Source organism: Morus notabilis, unplaced genomic scaffold (assembly GCF_000414095.1).
Source record: "Morus notabilis unplaced genomic scaffold, ASM41409v2 Scaffold19, whole genome shotgun sequence".
Taxonomy (NCBI): Eukaryota; Viridiplantae; Streptophyta; class Magnoliopsida; order Rosales; family Moraceae; genus Morus; species Morus notabilis.
In genome coordinates this window covers 782,936-806,283 of record NW_010360880.1, presented here as the reverse complement: position 1 = coordinate 806,283, position 23,348 = coordinate 782,936, and the positions used below count along the sequence as shown (strand labels likewise).

The following is a 23,348-nucleotide window of genomic DNA, read 5'->3' as shown; positions in this document are numbered from 1 at the left end:
CAAGTTAAAGTTTAAGTTACAGTGGCGGCCTCATAGGAGAGTCGTCACACTTATAGACTACCAAGGCACACGTAAGCTTACCAGCTATGATGCCTTTTTTCTGTTTATTTTATTATTCTTATGTTTATTATTGTTACTTTGATTATTTGACTTTGCTATATAGCAGGTTGTAGAAATTCGAACAGTATTAACTGTACTTTGAGATTAGTAAATTAAATTATCAAATCTCTTAGAAAATCTCAAATCGTAGTTTAATTATGAACATTACAAACGATTTAAGTGGTAAACTACAGCTATAAACATCAAACAAACAATTATACATCAGCATTCAGCAAAGCTGTCTACCAAAACTTTCGATGAAAGGAAATATAGTCAAATGGTTGGACAAAGAACTTGTTCCAGTTGCCTTCTATTATTAACTTTAATATTCAACAAAAGCCAGCTTAAGGAGTCCTTTAAGTCCGTTCTTTATAATATTTTATGTCCCCCCACCCAGCCACCCCTCTTTTGCGTCTTTTTCGAAAAAAGAAGAGGATAGTAAATTGATTAACATGTTGACTTGCATCTTAAATATATGACAATGACGTTATCTGAAAAGGATAGACTATAAAGCTATTAACCATACAGTAATCCATCGGTTTACTAGCTCTTTCATAATATCCATTTCAAGCAATTGTTTGAGGGAGATATTCGTCATCCAGATTTTTCGTCTGACTAATCTCTACAAGGATTGATCTAGGAAACAGACAAATAAAGAGCAGCATATCTACCAGTTATGATGCTTATTTTCTTTCCCTTTCTTTATGCTGTGAACCTTTTTTTTTTTTTTTTTCCCTCCGCTGCTTTTAGGTGTGAACTTGGTACACTGTAATTCAGTTTACACTTCGTTGTCTTCCTTTTACAAATTATGTTTAAAACTCGTAAGGATCTTTTCTTCTTCTTTTGTTCTTTAGCCCAAAAAAATAAAAAAACAAAAATAATAGTAACTTCAACTTAGCGTCCATTTAGTTTATGAGTTCAAATTAATAATTTTAATCTGATTTTTAAATTTTAAATTTTTTTAAGAAAAAAACTATAATAAAATTAAAAATCATAATTTAAATTATGCATAACTCTTAAAATAAATACACTCTTAATGTTTTAAAGATAAATGAATAGTCAGAAACAACTTTTACAAGTATTGATAATAAAAAATAAAAATAAAAAATCGTTACAATTACAGCAGGGAGAGAAATAACAAGAAAACTTCGTAGAAAAAGCTACATAATTGAATGTTGATCATTGAAAGATTTTTCTAAGAAGGTAAAAGACAATTTTTTGAAGACTCGCAATGATCCCTGTCGTTGACTGTGGACTAGTCATGGTCTTTACAATCTGTCCTTGTTACTTCGGTTTACTTTTCCAGCCACTTTGTTTATGTTTTGCTTAGTTATTTTTGCAGAAAGAATTTTCAAGTATTCACCACGCAACTATACAAATTGACCGTGAAACTTCCCCCGTCACTTCCTTATTTCCAAGAGTCCAGCTGTATAGACTTCTGTTAGGGCGACTAAGAACATCTTCAATCTATAATTGAGTTGCTAATTGAAAATTTATTTAAATGTAAAAAAACTTTCTAATATATTGTGTTAAATTTGTCAAATTTTATATTTTATGATAAATTTCTCATTAAATATAGTATATAGAAAATTTGACATTTAATTTTAATTGATTGAAATGTTTATTTTTTTGTGTAATCATTACAATTTTTATATTTTTTAATTATTTTAAAAATGAAAATTTACTTTTACAATTTTTAAAGTTTAATGATTATAAGAAAAGATAGATTTAACATTTCAAATAGCATTACGCATTGAAGGAAAAATGAAAATAACATATCGTATCATACTTTTTAAGGTTAAATTAATATACAAGTGACATTAACATTTACATTGAAAATGGTCTAATAAAATGCAATGTACATAGTCACCATGGAATGTTCGCTCTAAATCATGTTCTCAACAAAATTATTGTTGAGATTTAACATTTCAAATAACATTACGTTTTGGAACAAAAATGAAAATAGTATACCGTATCATACTTTTTAAAGCTAAATATACAATTGACATTAACATTTGTATTAAAGATGGTTTAATAAAATGCAATGTACATAGTCGCCGTGGAATGGTCGCTGTAAATCATGTTCTCAACAAAATTATTGTTGGCAGCTGAGACAGAATATTCAACAATCTTGGTCTCTTGGATGAATTTTATGTTTTAGGCAACTGTAAGGATTAGCTAATTCTCTTCACAATATCTTAAATATGGGATATTTTAGCATATAGGGAGAATGAATTTTAAATGCTTATTCCGTCGGTTAAACATTCATTTGTCCCTAAATACATTATCACAAACACCATCAAAGTTTCTTCAAGAACAAATTAATTCGCCAAAGAACTACAAACTCTTTGTTGGAGATGAACACCAGAAGTCCTCAAACCAATCAAACAAATGCCAAAGTTCTGAACCATTTCTCACCCACGAAAAATAAAGAACAAAGAAGAACACAGGGATTATACCGAGGTTTGGTTAACATGACCTACGTCTTAGTTTAGCAGCAGCTCTCCATTTTTTCCCTTTTATTTTATTTTTTTAATTTGAAAAATTATTGAAATACTGCAAAATAGTCTCTCGGTTTACTCACATATATAATTATACCTTCTAGTTTTAATTATTTCTCAATTTTTTCCTTCACTTTTAGAACTATAAAGGTATCCTTTAAATTTACAAAAACTTATTTCAATTTCATATCTCGCATACTTTTGTGAATAGAAAAAATCTGGAGAAGCCAAATACAAACCCTTGTATACTTTAACCAATTTTATGGATTTAAAAAAACAAAAAGAAAACGTCAAACAAAACATCAAATTTGAAAACAATTATCTTGAGTTTTATGTTCTTTTAAATGCTATAATATTTTTTGAAATCTTTTCTCTAAGAGAAAAAAAAATTTCAGAAATAAATTGTCTAATTAAGAATATTTTTGCCTTTTCTTTTCTTTTTTCACAAAGTATGCAATGGGTGGCATTGAAACAAATTTTTCAAATTCAAATGATACGTTTGTAGTTTCTAAAAACAGAGGGATAAATTGACAATTAATTAAAACTATAAGGTAGAATTATGTAATTAACCTCTGTTAAGATTGGTACCAAAAAATAATGTAAAAAATATAAAATAAAAGACAAAAACTGTTTGATTATGGAGTTTGGACCTCCAATCCATGCATCTTTCATAATAAAAACAGTATGAGAAACCGGCAAAAGTACTGTCCCCTGGACCCCTTCAACCTTCAGTGCATAATAGCCCACCCCGTGTCCAAGTCTAAGGTAAATAGTGCCGGAGAAAGTGCAAAGCAAATATTTCTACTTAGAACAAAAGTTAGCTCACGAGAGTGATCTCAATTGTTACCGGCCTTGCTCCAAGGTAGCCGTAAATTCGTTGACGGACAATGGTCTACTAGAAGAACCAGTGGTAGAAAGAGATCTCCTCATAACAAAGGCTGGTTGCTTAGGACTCGGAAGACTCGCGGTTTCGCTTCCGAGCATGAAAAGTACATTTGACATTGTGGGACGATCAATCGGGTCCTCTTGTACGCACAACAGTCCTACACTCACACACCTCAAGAATTCATTTGCATTACATGTTTCTCTTAGCGTTACGTCCATCAGATCCAATGCCTTGTTTTCTCTCCATGACTTCCATGCCTGCAACCAAGTAGAAAAATGTATCCAAATTACAACACATATCATTTTGTGAATGGAAAACAATAGATCTTTTTTTTTTTTTTTAAATGTGGTTGTAGTACTAACGTAACCAAGAAGGCTCAGAGCTTGTTCTGATTGGTAAAATCCAGTGTTTCTTTTTCCACTGATAATCTCAAGGATGACAACACCAAAACTGAAAACATCGGATTTGATTGAGAAGAACCCGTCAAGTGCGTACTCTGGAGACATATAACCACTGCATAACATTTTTTGTTGGGTTAAAAAAATTGATTTACTAAAGTTGGGAGATTTCATTTTGGTATGTGTAAATTCAACCAAACAGATTTAGTGATGGAGTGCTTTACTGTGACTTACTAGGTTCCGACTACTCTTGTTGTGGTTGCCTCTGTTTGTTTACCTCCAAAAATCCTTGCCAAGCCAAAGTCAGAAATTTTGGGGTTCATCTCTTCATCAAGTAGAACATTGCTGGTTTTTAAATCTCTATGGATGATCCTTAACCTTGAATCATGGTGAAGGTAAAGAAGCCCTCTAGCAATTCCCAGTATGATGTTAAAGCGTTTGTCCCAGTTCAGCAACACACATAATGTGCGATCTTTTCCAAAATCAGAATCATTTTTAGTAACCATCTTAAGGCTCAATCTATTTTTTAATCAAGCAAAGTGTTGCAATTAAACTGATAATTTCCTGAAGTTCGGATTAATGAACTTACCGAATATGAATGAGTCCAAGCTTTTGTTGGGCATATACTCATAGAGCAACATTTTTTCATCTCCTTCAACACAATAGCCCAAAAGCCTAACAAGATTCCGGTGCTGAAGTTTGGCGATCAACAAGACCTCGTTCTTAAATTCCTCTAAGCCTTGTCCTGAACCGCTCGAGAGCCTCTTTATAGCGATCTCTTGTCCTCCTGCAAATTTACCCTGAAGCAAAGTTCAAAGCAAAAATCGTCAATTCTGAATAGAATTTCTCTGAAAAATGAGGGTCTTAAAATCTACAATGAGGGTCACCATATTACCTTATAAACAGGGCCAAATCCTCCTTGTCCAAGTTTATTTGCTTCTGAAAAGTTGTCTGTAGCAACTAGTATGCTTTCCAAAACAACAAATGGTACTTCTATGCCTTTCTTTTCATCCTCTTTGAACTCTCCTGACTGAATGAATTCTGTTATGTGTCTCTCACTATCATACAAGATAACTGACTGACTTCCCTGAATGCTCCCCGCGATATCTGCGTTTTAACATAGTTTGACAAAACCAGTTACTCGTTGTTAAAGAGGAAAAAATCCAATAAACTTTCATTTGGGTGTCTGTGTATTCAATTATGTGTATATTGATTTTCTTACGAATTACCTGGGATGTTGGTCAAACTTCTTCTTCTCATGTAATATACAACACAAATAGTGCAAGAGAGAACCAAAGCAGTCGCTATGATACCAATGATGACAACATAGAACTTCTGATTTCCTGAAGATCCTTTGAATTGCATGTGCACTAGAAATATAAAATGTGAGAAATTAGCATAGAAAATAACACGCAGCCTTGTTTTTGTGTTCCTCATGAGATTGGAATTGGAAAGTGGAAGGTTATAGCAGACAACTCACGTAATGATTAGTGCTCTAGATTTCAACATTATTCTGATGATGGTCATTGTTCGAGTGTTTTGAGGCAATGCACTTTTAGGTAGATCAATTTGATATTTAAAAATTAAAGAATAAAATAAAAGAAAGAAGATGACACAAAGTTTAACATGGTTTGACAATGTGCCTATATCCACTTACTAAGAGATGAGAATTCAGCCGTAAGGAGCACTACATATTACAATTACAGAATCAGTAAATTACCCAAGAGTATCAAATCTCTTAAATTAATTAAGAGGTTTCCAAATTTGAAAATTGATACAAATTAATTCAAACTACTAAAAAAATGTAACTACATATAAAATAGTAATTTTGCCTAATGCTTGAAACATAGGTTTTTTTTTTTGAATGGATGGGATTTCTTTTTCTGTATCGGTATTATTTGTCCGCTAGAGTACTTCCTAACTCTTAAAGCAATATTACTTTCACACGAAGCAAATCCCAGCATAGTTTTGCAGAAGACTGTACCTTCATTTAAAGTGCAGGTGAAATTCTGAGAATCCCAGTGGTACAGTTCATCACAATTGCATCTTTTCTGCCCATCTTCTGTTGCATTGCAGGATGAATGTGCCCAATCGGTGCAGTTACCAGATGTATCACAGACTGGTGGTAATGGTGGTGGATTCCATTGTATTTTAACTTCACTTGGCCTACCATCAGGAAACCAAATGTCCAAAGTAAGCTTGCTTTGCTCACTACTGCATCCACTGCTCACTTGGTACACCGATGACTGGTTGAGCTGCAGCAGAATTCCCATTTCATCTGTATTTGTGCAGTTTATAATGTGGATTGAAAATATTCTTTCTTCAGTATTGATATTTGTGACTCGGAAATTTCTACCATGTGCCCCGAAGTTAACCTGGCCGGTTCTTCTGTCACAGGTGAAATTAGCGTACATGGGATCCCCACAATCAGGTCTAGTACTTAGTGGATAGGGGATTCTGTTGGTACCACAAGTGCCACAGTCCCTTTTCATTGGTTCTGCAATATCAAAAGCTCATTGTAAAGATAAGCAAACTCATCTCTAGTCCTACAAAACGATGACCATTTTTAGTCTATCTGATGAGATTGTTCTATGGTTGGGAAATGCATTAAAGGTCCATAAGCATACTCATGAAATGTCAAATAAACAGCCTGCAAGGTTTAATCTAACCAACCCAGTATGCATTTCACAGTCATGCCTGGCCAGTTGCAAATTATTGATTAATAAGCATTTAGCTAGCTCTACTTTGAACAACCAAGTTCTTTTGCAATTTGACCATGACCATTTTTAGTCTTCCACTTGTTTCATATGAAAACATACCTAAATTTATTCATGAAACTTTCAGATAATTCAATATGAGCAGTTTTACAAAGACAGAACAATATGGATGTTACCTATATCAGACAGTGCCACACGAACATTGATGCTATGGCCATCACTGCTAAACTCCTGAAGATTGTCTAGTCCATCTGACCAAATCAAGCATCTGGGTGCATACGAATAAGCGTTGCAATGACAATCGTTTAGGCACTTGGCTCTACAATCCTCCCCTTGTTCTAAATTAACATCTACACCACGTTTTCCCACCTTCATCATCGTCAGATTCAGAAAGGTGTCGTTATAACGGCAGAGCTCCGAGTTACTTTCACACCCAGCTGAAAAATCTCCAGAATTCCAACTTTCTGGAGACTTTGGTTTGAACCCAGGTAAACATTTGCAAAAAACAGCATTCTTACTATTGCAGCTGCTAAATTCGCCACAAGCTTTAAACACGCGGCAGGGGTCACTTGGTTCCGATTGTACCAGAACTAGCCCTTGGAAGAATTGTATCTGTCCATTGAAGTTCATCACCAACGTTGTATTGATGTAATCAGATGCTTTGGAGTATCTTATGTAATCAGATGCTTTGGAGTATGTTATCGACGAATCGAAGGGCTTAGAACTAGTGGCGTTAGTTCCATTAGTTCCCCTCGTGGTGTGCCTTTTGGAATTATCTGTTTGATGGTAAAATGGCCTGGTGAAATTTGACAGCATATAGGATGCTACAGGAGAAATATCATCAAAGCTAGAAAGACTCTGTGAGGACTGGCTTTTCCAATATTGCACGTACGATCCTTTCTCTATGATGTACTGGTTATCTCTGTCACGATCTAGCAGAAAGGTGAAGTTCCCTTCTGCTGGGTCATCTTTACTTTTCCAGGAAGTCAAGTTGATGCTTCCAGTCATCTTCATACCAGGAAGAAACGTATCAGTTGGATTATCAAAGCTTTGCCATAGAATTTTGCTCTCTGATTCTTTTCCTTGATGTTCTTCTTCACTGAAAACCAAGTTTCCAGAATCCATAAGAGTCAACTTCCTCTTCATAGCAGGTCTCCCACCAACGCTTGTTGACCAAAATATGGTATCGCTACTTTCATCTGTTAACCCAAGTTCTCCATCTTTTGTAATGGAAAAAACCCCATTGGTCTTTTCCAGTGGGTGACTGCGGTTCGCGATCCATACGACTGTTTGCGGTACAATTTTGTAGTACCAAATGCCCAAGTATCTCTTTTTGCTTCTTTCTGGGTTGCAAAACCCCAGTTGGAATCTCTCTCCTGCTGAAACCAGAGTTTCATTTTGGCTGTCTCTAATGGACTCGTTCAGTGTTATGCTATCTCTAAGGTAGCAGATTGAGAAGGAGAATAGTAACAAGAATATGTATAAAACATAGGTGGTAGTTAACAAGTGTCTTGAAGAGCAAGGAAGAACCATTTTTGGCCGGGAATTGCAGAGATTTTTGGTGAAAGTGAAACTGTGTTAGCTCCTTCAATAGTTATAATTTGGTGAAGAATTCTGTGCTGATAATGTCCACATTTTGCTTAAAACTCACTGCTTCATAATTAACCTGGTCAACGTGCATGGATTATGGCCTGTTTAAAGATAATATGCATCATTTCAGTCAACTAAACTTAATTAATGTATAATGTCGTAAATAATCGCGTATACTAATAATAATAATAATAATGAATATCTGAGAATGTCTAAATAGTATTTTTAAACCGACAAAACTAATTAATCCTAATTAAAATGACAAATGTTTACCTACACAGTAGTCAGGAAGAAAGGAAACCGTACAAAGGCCTAAGCTGAGCTGAAATCACATTTGGATACCTTTATTTGTTTATTTTTTAAATACTTAAGTAAGAACAGTTGAATTGGAAACTTCACACACACACAAACAGAAAGACTAATAAGAAACTGGTCACTCTTCACCTGATGCAGAATAAGAAATTTAAGACCCAGGCCCCGTTCACTTCACAATTCGAAGAGTATGATACTTTTCACAATAATATTTTCTCACTCTTTTCATATCAAATTCTCAATTCGACCCACGAAACAGACTGGCCCTAAAAGAAAAGGAAGTCGTTGAGTTGGTGTTCATAGGAACCACAAGGGAAAGGAAACCAATCGTGGCCATAAATGGACCAAGAACAAGTCAAGGTCTTCGAAGTCTGCCCGGTTACTTTTCATTATGGACTAATATACAAACGTAACTTCTGGTCCTCACTATGTGAGAAAGAATATGGTTAATGACACGTATTAATCACGCGGCTTTTCCAAAATGCAATATTCTGTCTCTTTCTATTTCATCTGCAATGGACTTTTATGATGGGCATTGACAAATAGTGCAGTGAATAATGGCCATAGAATGGCAATTGTATATCATGTTCCAAATATCAAGCCTTGTAGGGAAGACTAGTTAGTAGAACAGTCAATAAACTTCGTTTTTCTTTTCTTTTCTTTTTTTTTTTTTTTTCTTTTGTTTTCCTCCTTATTTTGTTCGTTCTTCCTTTATCATAACTCACAACTTCACCAAGTCTTCCTTCACTGAACTTGTAGGCTCTGAGACCAGAGAAATCTCAAGTTGAGGTGAAGTTCACCTCTTAAAAAGTTAATATATTTTAAAGAAGTTGCCTGGTACGAAATGTCGATATGTCCGAGTGGTTAAGGAGACAGACTTGAAATCTGTTGGGCTTCGCCCGCGCAGGTTCGAACCCTGCTGTCGACGTTTTCTAATTTTTCAATCTACTTTTGCATCGGTTTGTTAAATCTTTTCTCATTATTTTTTGCATAAAAAAAAATCAGTTCTTTTTATTTTGTCTATTTACTTATTTTTAATCCAAAAATATATGAGAAAATTAAAAAAAAACAAAACGATAAACAATTTCTTTAGTGATATGTCAGTCTTCTTTTTTAGTTGGTGTGTAAATTTGAGAAGCTGAGGCTATGAAATTACAAGATTGAAAATTTTGAAATATAATACAATCTTACTAGTAATGCTCAAATATAGCAACTACAAAATAAAAAAATAAAAAAAATTCACTGTAAGAATTACTATATAATTGTATAGCATAAAACCTGATAATCAGTGTAATAACTACTACATAATTATGTTTTTTTAACATATTTAAGAAAATTGTTAACAATTTCATAAATCAATATGTACAACGGGGAATTTACCAAGTGGGTCGTGGCCCATAATAAAACAGTACGTAATCAATTTCAGCCCAATAGGAATACAATTGGGTTGAGATTATCCTTCCATTGAAATGGGCTCTGTACGCATCTAACAAAATTTAAATAGTAGAGTTTAAATATAGCAAAATTGTTAAAATATTATAAAGATAACAAATTTTTGATATCATGATTATATCATTATAAAATACAAAATGTGGCATTATTATGATAATGGTTATATATAGTACAAAATGTGGCATCATCATGATAATGATTATCTCATTTTTGTTACATTTATAATATTCTAAACATTCTAAATTTTAAATCAACATATGAAATTTTGTCGTAATTATCACTTTTAATATAATTCTTTGGCTAAAAAGTATTGATCAAGTGTGAGTTAATAAAAATTTAAGATTCATGCATTATAAAGGGGATTTGTCTTGATGAAACTATTTTTGTTTTTTTGAAAAATCCATTCATTTTAAAAGATATTTGTCTCTTTTTTTTTCCTTTTTTTTTCTAAATCTCAAACCATTTTGGTTCTGACTGAACTCCCTAGCTACTAGAGTGACAAATCTGCAAGCACGTCTTAGGAAAAGCTTTACGCAATGAAAGAGGTGGTATACCATAAACCACCTGTTGAGGCTGTTACTACTTAACTAACACCAGCTTACGACTCTTTTCATTCATGACAATTCAGAGTTTGGCAATCTAACTACAAATGTACTATTATACACATATTAAAAACATACACCCACATGTCACATAAATAGCAATGCGTTTTAGCACTACTGGCACCACTTAAAAACAACATTTTCTGTGGGCCAGCAAGTGAGCTCCACACGTTTGTTTCTTTTAGTGCCAGACACCCTTGTTTAACAATTTTTTTTTTTTCCTTCCCCTTTCAAGAGAGATAATAGAAATAACAAGAAGGTTTCTTTGAATCATTTAACTGTATTGGAATTGGATAGCATAAGAAAACGTGTTTTTTTTTTATCACCAAAAAAAAAAAAAAAACAAACAATGATATAGACTATAGAACACCGATATTATAAAACTGTCTTATATTAGAGATGATGTTTAAAATTAATGGTACCCTCCAACATTTTTTTTTTCTTTAAAGAAAAAAAGAGAAGGAAAGAAATGTTGAATCAAGCTAATATTGATGTTAAAAATCATAAGAGCGTGACCACAAGAATTAATCGATGCAATCAAGCAGACAGAGCTCTAAACAAAAATAAATCAACAATCGGGTTTAATTATGCTGGAGCACGTGGAGTTGAAAAATCTCTCTTATTTATTTATTTTTTTTTTCTCTCTCTCGGAGGAGACGTTTGGTTTGTGGATTAGAATCATGAGATTAAGAGATTGTTTGGTTGAGGGATTCGTCCCCTGATTCGAATCATGGTTCGTAGTTCGTTACAGTATTTTCTCTAACAAAAAATATACGTAAATCGAAAATAGTTCTAATCACATGGTTCTAATTCATGAACCAAACGTCTCTTAAAATCATTTTCGATTTACGTGTATTTTTTATGAGAAAAAATATTATAACAAACTATGAATCATAATTTTAATCAGGATACGAATCTCCTTATCAAATACAACCAGTCTCGCAACGACAAGACATTTATTTGGGAGTTGAAAATGCAGGGGGCGAAAGTGGAAGGGAAAATAGCAACTAACACGTCACCAGTACAAAACCGGGTGCGAGACCACGTGAGCAAAGTTGGGTATCCCAGAATGGAATGATGCCACGTAAGCGATTCGGAATCTCCGCAAAAACTGCCTCTGCCACAAAAGGAAACACGTCAGCATCGGCAGCAGAAATATCCTGTTAACTGTACTAACCGAGGCGACCCAAAAACCGGAGAGATGGGTTTGGGGCTCCGTGGGCCCTGGGCCCTCCAGAGCGATTGATGTATAGACCACAGAAGCTTTTGTTCCCTCCCGAGCAACCACCTGGCAGAACCAGCAACCATTAGCTCAAGGGTCTGGAGCGGTCATTTTTTATCTTGAAATGACCCATATACCCTTTCATTCATGGCTTTTATAGTTTTATTAGAGGAGAAAAATGAGAAAAAACAAAACAGTAGTATTTCCCCCCTGAAGAAAGAGAAAATAAATAATTGAGAGAGATTTTTATATTACAGTATAAAATATACTTACTGTTCTAGGTCTATATTCAGCCATCAAATAAGTTTTTTTTTTTTATTTTGCACATTTTTTTACATAATTTAGTCAATTTTAATATCTAACAATATCAAAAACGTTAGCGTGACTCTCTTTATCACTTTCTTTTTCACTTTATGTATTTATTATTTTCAAACAATAAAATTTACTATTAAACCGAAAAAAATAACAAAAAGTCTTAATAGAGCAACAATATACACTACAACCACTATAAAAAGCTCTTAATAAAATAACAATATTAATTATTTCCTTTCGTACGGCATGTTTCACGAAAGTCAAAACACACTATAATATAAAAAAAAATTTAAAAATTATAAATTTTAGAAAATGCACGCTAAGAATAAAAAAAATTCTAACTCCATCAGTGTATATCGTTAAGATATTTTTTATTTTGCAATTGTTTAAATCTCAAGTAATTTATCACCAATTATTGTGATATACTTTTTTCTTTAATTATGTTGTCATTTGTTTTAACCTAATTATCAATAAAATGAGAGAATAATTTTTTTTTAAAAAAGTAATTATTTTACAAGTCTACAAGAGCGAAATAAGTGGGGTGGTAGAAGTTGAGGAGTTGATATGGCTCCCCCAAAAAAAAAAAAAAAAAAAGGGAGTTGATATGGCATGAACCCATAAATGGTATTTTCGTAATTAGAAGGTATATGAGGGACGTTTCTGTAAACGTATCCAATTGCCCCACTCCTTCCTCTTCTTCCTTACCCGTCTCTGTACCTGCTAAGACTGCATAAGAAAGATGGAGATAGATAGATTAGAGAGAGAAAACAATAAGAAAATAGGTTAGAGAGAGAGAGAGAGAAAACATAAAGACCAGAGCGGACCCTTGAGGTCTACAAGAGAGGAAAACAAAAGGGAGGAGGAGAAGAAGAAGAAGAAGAAGAAGAGATGAAGTTCTGCGAGCTTTGCAAGGGTCTGGCTCGGACCTACTGCGAATCGGACCAGGCCAGCTTGTGCTGGAACTGCGACGTCAAAGTCCACGGAGCCAACTTCCTGGTGGCTCGCCACTCCAGGACCGTTCTCTGCCACGCCTGCCAATCCCCGACGCCGTGGAAGGCCTCCGGCGCCGAGCTCGGCATCACGGTCTCCGTCTGCGAGAGCTGCGTCGTCGGCGGGAGAAATACGGCCCAACGGGACGACGAGGAGAGCCAGGGAGGTAATGATGACGAGATTGGCACCGACGACGACGACGATCTCGATGACGACGACGAGGATGAGAACGATCACGGTGGTGAAGATCATGATTATGATGATGATGATGATGACGAGGAGGAGGAGGAAGAAGAGGTAGGTGGTGATGACGATGAAAACGTCGATAACCAGGTGGTGCCGTGGACGGCGATCTCGTCGGAGACGGCGGCGACTCCTCCGCCGGCGGCGAACTCTTCCAGTAGCTCGATGACGACGACGAGGATGAGAACGATCACGGTGGTGAAGATCATGATTATGATGATGATGATGATGACGAGGAGGAGGAGGAAGAAGAGGTAGGTGGTGATGACGATGAAAACGTCGATAACCAGGTGGTGCCGTGGACGGCGATCTCGTCGGAGACGGCGGCGACTCCTCCGCCGGCGGCGAACTCTTCCAGTAGCGAAGAGTCCGTGAGCAGGTTCGCCAATGGCGGTGGAGAAGTTTCTGGAGCCTTGTCGCTGACTTCCGATCCGACCTCTCAGGTAATCTCTCCTTCTCCATTCCATTTTTTTTTTCCTTTCTCTTTCGTGAGTTAAACTATTTTTGTTTTTCTGTTCAAGCCTGAATAATATGTAACCGTTGGTATCAAAATCTCACAGGATCATCTCGATCATTCTTGTAAACGGAGAAATTCGTCGGCGGCGACTTCACCGGCGGGTTGGTCCGGTATCGACGGTGGAGACGCTTCTGTAGAATCAATGCCATTGAAAGGCTTCAAATCAGGATCAGGTTTTCCGGGTCAGGCCCAACCCAAATCGTTTATTGAATCGCTTAGGGAATTTCGCCGGCGAGATACGCGAAATCTCAGTGGATGATCTGGAACCGTTGAACTTGATCTTGCAGAGGTCGTTCGATCTAAAAGGTAGTCTGTGATAGTCTCCAAGTGAACTTTACTCTGACCACAAAGAGAAAAAAGGAAAAAAGAAAAAAAAAATTTAACTCTTAACTGATCCTCTGATTAGGCGAGTCAGTTTGTACTAAATCAGAAAGTTTAGATATTAATATTCGATGTTTTTTCTTTTAAATTATTTAATATTTTATGTTGTTCCGGCATTGTAATTCTAATTTTTCATTAATATATTTCGATGAAATATATAAGATATGTACGCTAGAAACAAATTTTACCTGCTTCGTCTTTTGTCTTTGTTCTAGGATAATTTTCATAATTATTTTCTTTTCAAATTCATTGAAATTTTAATCATTATAAAAACGAAAAAGGTGGTTTCGCACCAATGTTTTGATGAAAAGTAAGGCCGAACATCACAATGCTTAAATGGTACCGCAGTGTTATAATAGTTTGTCAGTGACATGTTGCATCCAATGTTGAAGACTATCAAAATGTTAGGTTAGTTAGATCTTTTGAAAATTAGGGGTTTGAGTATCTAGTCAAGTGAGAAAAATTTTACGATATAGTGCAAGAAAAATAATAACGATAAATTATGAACTATCATGGAATCCCCAAAGAACTTTCACCGGTAGATCACTTGCTTTTAGTTATTGGATTATTTACAGAGAGAACAGTTTTATATGACATATTGTAAACGGATTTATACAGATATAATTGTTGAAAATTTAATTTAACAGTTTAAACTGAGTGTTGAGGGATTCCACGATATAATTTGCCTTTTAATTTTATGTGATTCAATGTGATCGTTTATAATTGTTTTCCATATCTCCTTCAAGCTAACCGTTGATTGATCTCTTTACAACATGCTTTTTCGTTTTTCAACCCAAGTGCATTTAAATTTTAACTTGGTGTTTTCTTTTGAGAATAATGTACAACTTCTAGTGTACATATAATTAGCAGTTTTCATTTCTAAACCACAAGATCACAAAATATATGAGAATTTAAAACCATAAGCAAATTTAATCTTGATGAATGGTCATTATGGTCTAGAACTACACCAGCTAAAGGATATTTATTATAGAATTCTCTTTTTTGTTAAAGAAAGTTATATAAAATTTTTGATAGAAAAAGAAAATTATATAACCTTATTACTACTTATAACCTACTCTTCTTAGAAGACGTGTATGTGGATCCAAGTTTTTTAAAAAACAAAAATAACAAAAATGTTAAGAGTGTATCAAAGTTTGACACATATATAGGACTAGGAGTGTCTTTATCTTGTTTTTGGTACATACAAAATTCAACTTGGTTAGTGTCCTCTTGATCTCTTGAGCGGGAGAATATGCCATTGCCATTGAATGATTAAACCTTGTAAAGCCAGTGAGTGAGTGAATTGAGATTTGAGAGTGGAAAAATCCCTGCACTCAAAGGAACGGAGCTTGTTGACAGTCCTAGAAATGGCGAGTGTCAGAGGAGTTAGTGGCCAATGTTAGGGCACGCAAGTATATTGTAGGACCTTTGTGAGGGGGTCCTCAAAAAATGTGTCACTCCTTGGGAACACTTGCTATTTGTGACCCTTTCTTCTAGCCAAGAACAAGTAAAACTTCATTTCATGCCTTATTTACACGGCACACACAATAATTCTTCTCCGGATCATCAAACTTTATCCAAAATAAAAAATAATATAAATAATAAAAAAAAAAAAACAGAGAATTATTTGGTGCTTCTTGGTGGGTAATGGGTATACTATGCATGTCTTTTGTGCCTTGCTAGTGGATTACTTTTACCATCACCGGTTAATCATAGGCTCTAACCAAATCATGCCTGTCGCTTTTATCTTAATTTGAACGTCTTGAAGAATGGAGATTGTTGATAGGCTTTGGCATAATAATAATCAAGTAAATTATTATAAATTTTCTTTTTTTTTTCTTGTTGTATAATTTGGTCTATAGTTTTTTGTGTTATGTGATCATTCACGTTGATTCAAGAGATATTTGTGGGGGCACTTTCTTTATTGCTTTCTTGGCAAATATCTTGGAGCTCATGACCTTTCAGCAGCGTTAAATAATAGAAGCAAAATTGTTTTTTGAATTTTTTTTTAATCATTTGGTTAGAAATCAACGTACAGCTTATGGCCGGCCATCACATCAAGTGGGGAACCGGGGGAAGCTTTTCAACGTAGGAATTCAACTTTTGCTAAGATGTAGGAATTCAACTTAAATTGTTATTTAAGCTCTTAATCATGGGTTATTATTATGTTAACCAATTGAAAAATCAGCTATCTCAACCTCAGAAAAGATTGTGGCTGAGGAAGGTTCTTAGTAACCACATGCTTATCGACCAATAATAATCCATCTAATCAAAATTTTTTTTTTTGTTATTAATAATTTGATTTTTTTTTTCATTAGTGTTGTTCCTAAGGAACCTTGGCATAAAATAATAATCGCTCACGAAAAATGAAAAGTATCAAGTGGGGGCCGTTGCTTCTTGTGGTGGAGAATTGTTGAGTGTTTCAAGGGATGGTTGTGTGGTGGTGCTTGTGTACTTCGGAAATTTCTTAACCACCAGATTCTGTTGTCTTTCATTTCATGATATGTGACAGTGACGAAAGAATTTATACTTTTTTATGTACCGTTTATGAGGCTTTACCTGGGTTTGTTGTCATTCACAACGCTGCATATGCTACAGAGTATCGGGCCCTTCTTAACACCATTCATTAATACAATATAAATTTTATTAGTAGTGGTAATCTATAAATATTTGTGTAGGATATATAATTAGAAATTCATTAGTATTTTTTTCTTTTTTTAAGAATGAAATTTTTTTTTATATTAGATTAATTTTTCAACAGTATAATAATGAGAGCATCATAGATCAGACTGATTTAAAATAATCTAATAATTAAAATAACAGTTCTTGTGTAATGATATGGTTCAAGAGTTTTTTTTTTTTTTTTTTTTTTTTGGCTAATCAATGATATGGTTCAAGAGTTGCTAAAATAAACATGCTTTCTTCTTTTCTAGTTTCATTGATGTCGTTCAATAATTTTTTACTGCGTCAAAAATCTCAGTTAAATGCCACAGAACATGGCTTCGTTCCACATTGAATGATGGAGGTTTTATCCAGATTCTCACGTTTTAATTCTGGCCGCCCAAGGCACGAGGCCTATAGCATAATGCAACGTGTTTTCAAATAAGAGGACTTACCACTTTCGGCTCATTCCACATCTAGTGGATTATTACAAATGCCTTTGCATTTTTCTTGTCGTTTCCTCGCTGAGGCTTAGAGGGAAACAAATGAGTATCAAGTAAAACGTGAATATTCGGAAAAATATATTGGCCAAATATTCCAAATTTCAGAGGGTTAACCAATTTCAATTCCCAAATGGAAATCATTATTGTATGAGACTGGACAAGAATAATCTCAATTCCTAAAAGCCTAAACGTCAACCCTTCATTTTTTATTCCCAAAAAATCTTCACCAAGTAATCCTAGCAGGCGCTCATTATTTTGGTGACATGGACAAAGAGATATGAATCGAAAACTACATCATACACTTGTTTTTTTTTTTTTTTTTTTTTTTTTTTAAAGATTGAGGTTTGAGCTTATATGGTCAATTTGAAGTCCCTTTAATTTAGATCCACGTTTTTTTTTTTTTTTTCTAAGCCTTTGGAGGGGTTCGAAGAGCCACATAAGAAATTTAAAAAATTTTCATGCCTATAAACGAACAAGATAGCGGTACATCTTTTTTTTTTTTTTCCTTTTTCAGCTATTGAATTAGGTTTAAAAATAATCTCATTAATTAAAATTTTTATCAGGTGGCAGCTGATATTATTTCATTATTTTTTAATCATTCAATGACTGAAAAAATGAGAAATTTGTACGATTCTTTCACTAAGAAAAGGATGATAATAAAGTCTAAGCGCACTAACCTAAACTTAAGAGGTTCCTAATCCTAAATCCTACTTCATCTCTTCTTTTGCAGCTTGAAAAGGACTTCTTCTTCTTTAATTGCAGCTACTCCACTATTCCATATCACATGGGAGGGCCAACCAAGGTGCTTGTCACGTTGATGCCTTTTGCAATGTACTTTATTCTTGCAAGCAATCGAAGTTACAACGTTGCCGGTCCAAATCTAGCAAGAGACGTCATTGGGTGAAAAACAAGGGCCATATTTGGAGTTAGTTTTGGGCGCGTTTGGAATTCGTTCTAAAATAATTTTATTTTTTGTATAAAAATGAAAATGAAAATGTTTTTAATCTCAGACAGAAATCATTTTTAAAAATGTGTTTGGTAGTTTTGTCAAGAGATTATTTTCAGTATAAAAAATCCATTAATGTCTCTTTTTCTCTCTCTGCTCGAGAGAGGAGAAAACGAAAATAAAAAATGAAATACGACTAAAAGTCGTTTTTCATTTCTCTCTCATTTTACACTAAACCAAAAAAAATTTTTTATTTCTGTTTTTGTCTTTATTGCGCCAAACGCCGTTTTGAAAACGTTTCTATTTTTTTCTTGAAAAACGTGAAAATAAAAACGGAATCAATTCTAAACACGGCATTTGTTTTTGTTTTTCACATTTTTCGATAAAGAAAAAATGAAAACGGAAGAGAAATGATGTTCGACACAATTAAAGATAAAAAAAGGGAAATGAAAACGATTTTTTGGTTTAATGTAAAATATGAGAGAAATGAAAAATGACTTTAAAACGACTTTTAGTCGTTTTTCATTTTTTATTTCTGTTTTCTAATCTCTCGAGCATAGAGAGAGATAGAGACATTAATGAATTTTTTTATACTAAAAATAATCTCTTAATAAAACTACTAAACACATTTTTAAAAATAATTTCTATATGAGATTAAAAATATTTTCATTTTTATTTTTATACAAAAAATAAATTTATTTTAAAATAAATTTCAAACGCACCAAGAACTCCCATTAGTATTTTTTTTTTTTTCATTTCCATTACTTACCTAATGAATTGAAGAGCCATGAAACGACAAGAAGGATTCAATTTCCTCTCCTTTCGTTCTAAATTGGTGAAAAATCCCTGTCAAGTTGAAAGCTGAAAGCCCGCACTTGGCAGTTGGTAGGACCCCATGAGACAAACAGTCACATCTAATTTTTTTATTACAGTAAAAAACTCTCATATAAAGTCACATTTTAACTCGAATCAGCGAACTAAACAGGCCCTGAATGTTTTTCGAACTTGCGAGAGTTTTTAATTCTAATTTTATTATAATTAAAAAATTTTATAAAAAAAAAATTACATTTAATTTTTTATACTATAATTAAAAATCTTTATTTAAAATCATATCTCAATTCAAATTAAAAACTTGAGTCAACAAACTAAACGATGCCTTATTCGCCCATTATTCGACATTACATTTTATCTCTGTTCTTTGTGATTTGTTTACATTGTCTTTTGGTTTAGTCTACTTGTTCATGGATAGAAAATGGCAAAGGGGAATAATATTCCTTTTTTTTTTTGCCATCCGCCGGTAAGTAACTACGAGGGAACACAGAAAATGCTAACTGTAAAACAAAACAACAAACTGAACTAGTTTCCGCAAAACTTTTATTGACCATCAAACCTACCTACAAACATCCACACCCTTGAATATTGCAATAATCACAAGAACGAAATTCCAAGTATATAATGGAGAAGCAAACACCGTTTCTCTTACTCTACTGAGGGGAAAACTCCGTTTAAAATTGATATATTTTCAGCGAGTAATTATGTAACCAGACACGCCTTTGCAAAAGGTCACGAAAGGTTCAGGGGTTCGCCACACAGTTGCTTCATTTCTCTCTCCAAAAGTTTCAATAAATTTGCTTTATTCCGCCTATAAATCCAAGCTTGAGCACTGGGATCCCAATCGAATCGGTAAGGGCCACTGCATGAAAAAAACGCAGTACTTTAGTAATAGATGCATGAGATGTAATAGGAATTTGCATTGATCCACCATCAGAATACCTCAACAACATAATAACCAGGAGGAGTATGGGGAGCAAAGAAAAATAATGTGTTATGTTTGCAATGTTAAAGTGCTTCAAGGCCATATCCGATTATAAAGAATCCCTTTGAGAAGATAGACTAGTCATGTTGAGCAAACATTTAAACTACTCATGTTGCCATGTTGCCATTTAAACATTTAAAACATTGTAGACTAGTCATGTTGCCATAATCCCTTTGAGTTTTGAAAGTTCAGTTACGAGGTTGAACAAACATTTAAGCTACATTAAACACGTCCATAACATATGGTGTACAAAGAAGATGAACATCTTCTCCTTTGCTGAGCGGAAAAAAAAAAAAAAACAAAAGAATTAAAATAAAAAAAAAGTCCTCTCCTTGCAGAGAAAAATGAAGACCTTCTTGAAGGACTCTCTGAAACTGACAAGATACGAAAACCGTGGTTGGCCACATGGCCAATGGAATCACGTCACAACAAAACCTTCAAGCTACTCCTATGCATCCATACCTTCGACCTAAAGTTTTATTCATGAAAGAATTTCCCTGGATAACATCTTTCTACTCCTCTACGAGAGCATAACAAATCTAAAAAATACGAAAGTATGCACTATCCTAGTTGAATGGAATAAACCAACATGCGGCTAAAAGTTTAACAAGCAGAAAGAAGATATGGATTTCCTAAAGAAGATGCATAAGATATGAAGACAAACTATGCGAAACATCAATTGAGAAAAGGTTTTTGTTTATTCTAAAAGATAGAAAACATATAATAGTCCAACCAAGAAACATTACAAAACATCACCTTACTGGGGAAGACAGCCAAATTTGTCTATTCGGAGTTTGTTTGTTCAAAACATATGTTCCCAGTTCCCCAAGCTTCAGGGTTAACACCTCATTCTGCCAAATTAGACCCATTTGCATTAGAACTAGTAAATATCTTCCATAAGACTTAACATAGAACATACAAAGTCATTATTTTTTATTTTTCAAAAAGGAAGAGAAGAAATTAATCTCACCCCATAGTCTATGTCAAAACCATCAACTTGAACAAGATCTCCATATTCCTATCGGACACCCACAAGAGAAAACATGCCAGTAAATCATATAGCGAGTCTAGCAATGAGTCTAGGACTGCAACAAGGCTAACATGAACCAAGGGCTTGCAAGTTGGTCCTTTTATTTTTATTTTTTTTAAGTCGTGGGTGAGGAAGGCCTTCCTTGGTAACACTTTTTAAGAATACCTTCAATGCAATGCCAGGTTTTTTGGCACAAAAAAAGTATAAAAATAATTTTACTTCATATTTTCTTCCATAATACTATTTCAAATGCTTGTTTTATTATTTGTCATAAATTAAAATCTTTGGAACTTAAAAGAAAAATTGTTTACATGCAAAAGAATAGAAAATGACAATGGTGTAAATATTAAGTGAAAAGGTCAAGGAAGATCAAGTGGGGTGGGAAGGCATTCCTTGGTAACACTTTTTATAACAAACATCAAAATAATATGCCACACAGCCACATAAATAAAGTCAAAAGACGAACAGAATAACACAATGGCCAAGCATTATAAGAAACAACAACATGCTCAGTCACTTTGTGCATTTGGAAAAATTAACCTCAATAGAATCATGTTAATAAGCACAAAAATGATTTAATTAATTTATTTTTTTGTTTAAGTCGGAGGCTAAAAGGATGTAAATTTACCGAAAATTCTCGATAATTTACAAGAGAAACGAATAATTTTCAAACTTGCGACACATAATTTCAGAAAAAATAAAATAATTGAATGACAAAATTACCTCGAATTTCTCTTGAAGGTCATGTATTGTGGAATCAGCTAGCCTGTGAAATTCACCCTCCTGCAGAAGAGAACTGTATTCACATTAATCATTAGCATATTCATAATCAGTCCCTTCTTATTATTCAAAAATCATTTTTTTTTCTCATTTCATTATGTATGAATTCTAAGCAGAAGAAAAACGAACGAATTTTTGTATTTCCTAATCTTTCTCAGCAAGCAATCAAAATCTGAAAGTTTCTCTTATTGGAAAGACGTACCGGTAGTCTATGGCGGCGGGGCCTTGAGAACTTTCGTCGAGGTTCAGAGGTCGAGAGCAGAAGCTTCTAGAAGCGACGGAGTAACAAGGTCTCTGAGCGGCGACGTCGGAGATACAGAGATCTCTAGAAGCATCTAGAACTAGAAGGGAGGAATATGAGCCGTAGCTTGAAGAAGAAAAAGAAGATGGCGGTGGGAGTTTGGAAAGCCTCCATAGCCTTCTCAGGGGAAGCAACTTCGACGCCATTAGCGTTTCCAATCAGTTTGTCTGCTCCGAGCTTGACGCGGACCATTTTGGTGGGGAGATGAAATTATGGGCCTTGGGAGATTGATTACAGGCCCAGAAGAATACTGAATGGGCCCTCTTATTGCCATCGCGCGAAGTGCTATTGGTTATAAGCCCGTTTCGAAATAGACAATAAATTGCACTGACTTTTTTTTTTAGTTAATTACACATGTCTATTTTACGACGGATGAAAAATATTGTGCACAAGTTGTTATATTCATATATAAATCTGTTAAATAAACTGTAATAACATTTCTATCTTTAGTTAACTATTTTTTAAAATCAGTTATACAAATTTATAACTACCCAAATAAAAAAAAAAGGTATATTTAGAATTATATCATATCAATAACTATAAAATAGACAGATTAATAATATTGTTGAATTAAAAACTATATCCTAAATATGAAGAGTAAAAATAATCACTTCGTGTAAATGCTTTTTATTAGGGTAATTTTTAGTTCCCGAACTATAATTAATCTCATTTTAGTTTATAACTTTTAAAACAATCTAAAACGAGTCATCATTGTATGAACTTAGATGGAAAAATTTGGATATTACTTATATGAGTGGAAAACTAATATTTGAATGTTATTATGTTGGGTTAAATGACAAACTTAAAAATCATATGCAACATTTTGCATGTTTATCAAATATTGCTTGTGTGGTAGCATTTTTGCTTGTCAGGAGTCTCAGGACCTTATCCGTAAAGGCGCTTGTTATAGGGTTGGCCATGGTGATTCTGTTCGGGTCTGGATTGACCCTTGGCCATCCTTTCGACCTTCTCGTAGGGAAGGAGTGGAGGTAGATAATTTTTTAACGGTGGATCGTCTAAAAGATCCTCATTCTGGTGGTTGGAACGTTGAGCTTCTGTGCAATCTGTTTAATGAGGAGTCTGCCAATT

The 23,348-nt window shown here is 34.1% G+C and overlaps 3 protein-coding genes and 1 non-coding gene across 8 annotated transcripts; 2 read left to right on the top strand and 2 right to left on the bottom strand.

The window, feature by feature from the left end:
• Positions 1-3,256: 3,256 nt before the first annotated feature.
• LOC21405049 (G-type lectin S-receptor-like serine/threonine-protein kinase At4g03230) lies at positions 3,257-8,856 on the bottom strand. Of its 4 annotated transcripts, XM_024165211.1 has the most exons (10): positions 8,636-8,856; positions 8,465-8,513; positions 6,778-8,292; positions 5,869-6,381; positions 5,114-5,254; positions 4,780-4,991; positions 4,474-4,684; positions 4,119-4,356; positions 3,849-3,999; positions 3,257-3,743 (listed from the first exon to the last, which is right to left on the bottom strand). In XM_024165211.1, exons 3-10 carry the CDS (start codon positions 8,132-8,134, stop codon positions 3,444-3,446), a joined length of 3,123 nt encoding a protein of 1,040 aa, XP_024020979.1. In that variant the 5' UTR covers positions 8,135-8,292; positions 8,465-8,513; positions 8,636-8,856; the 3' UTR covers positions 3,257-3,443. The 4 variants fall into 4 exon arrangements, with proteins under 4 accessions (XP_024020979.1, XP_024020981.1, XP_010095870.1 ...); XM_024165213.1 differs by lacking the exon at positions 8,465-8,513; XM_010097568.2 differs by lacking the exon at positions 8,636-8,856 and having other exon boundaries at positions 8,465-8,617.
• Positions 8,857-9,349: 493 nt separating this feature from the next.
• Positions 9,350-9,431, top strand: TRNAS-UGA. Its single transcript has one exon. It is a non-coding gene; the product is annotated as a tRNA-Ser (tRNA).
• A 3,308-nt stretch (positions 9,432-12,739) lies between these two features.
• LOC21405047 (phosphopantothenoylcysteine decarboxylase subunit VHS3) lies at positions 12,740-13,746 on the top strand (the record flags this gene model as incomplete). The annotated part of the gene is made up of 2 exons (XM_024165240.1): positions 12,740-13,322; positions 13,523-13,746. Coding segments are annotated over exons 1-2 (567 nt in total), but the record flags the coding sequence as incomplete, so codon positions are not given.
• A 5,927-nt stretch (positions 13,747-19,673) lies between these two features.
• On the bottom strand, positions 19,674-22,445 carry LOC21405046 (frataxin, mitochondrial). Of its 2 annotated transcripts, XM_010097565.2 has the most exons (5): positions 22,161-22,445; positions 21,902-21,974; positions 21,119-21,166; positions 20,905-20,999; positions 19,674-20,025 (listed from the first exon to the last, which is right to left on the bottom strand). In XM_010097565.2, the coding sequence occupies exons 1-5, from the start codon at positions 22,403-22,405 to the stop codon at positions 19,896-19,898; spliced, it is 591 nt and encodes a 196-aa protein (XP_010095867.1). In that variant the 5' UTR covers positions 22,406-22,445; the 3' UTR covers positions 19,674-19,895. The 2 variants fall into 2 exon arrangements, with proteins under 2 accessions (XP_010095867.1, XP_024021022.1); XM_024165254.1 differs by lacking the exon at positions 21,119-21,166.
• Positions 22,446-23,348: the final 903 nt, after the last annotated feature.

Bases quoted from the DNA above. Each gene is read 5' to 3' on its own strand.
- LOC21405049 (XM_024165211.1), bottom strand. From the start codon at position 8,134: ATGGTTCTTCCTTGCTCTTCAAGACACTTGTTAACTACCACCTATGTT. The intron at 4,357-4,473 runs GTAAGTTCATTA...ATTTTGGAAAAG, and splicing joins CTTGGACTCATTCATATTCG to ATCGCACATTATGTGTGTTG. The intron at 3,744-3,848 runs GTTAGTACTACA...ACTTGGTTGCAG, and splicing joins CTCTGAGCCTTCTTGGTTAC to GCATGGAAGTCATGGAGAGA.
- LOC21405046 (XM_010097565.2), bottom strand. From the start codon at position 22,405: ATGGCGTCGAAGTTGCTTCCCCTGAGAAGGCTATGGAGGCTTTCCAAA. The intron at 21,167-21,901 runs GTAATTTTGTCA...GGTGTCCGATAG, and splicing joins ACCTTCAAGAGAAATTCGAG to GAATATGGAGATCTTGTTCA. The intron at 20,026-20,904 runs GTGATGTTTTGT...TTTTTCATGCAG, and splicing joins TGGCTGTCTTCCCCAGTAAG to TGGCCCTTACCGATTCGATT.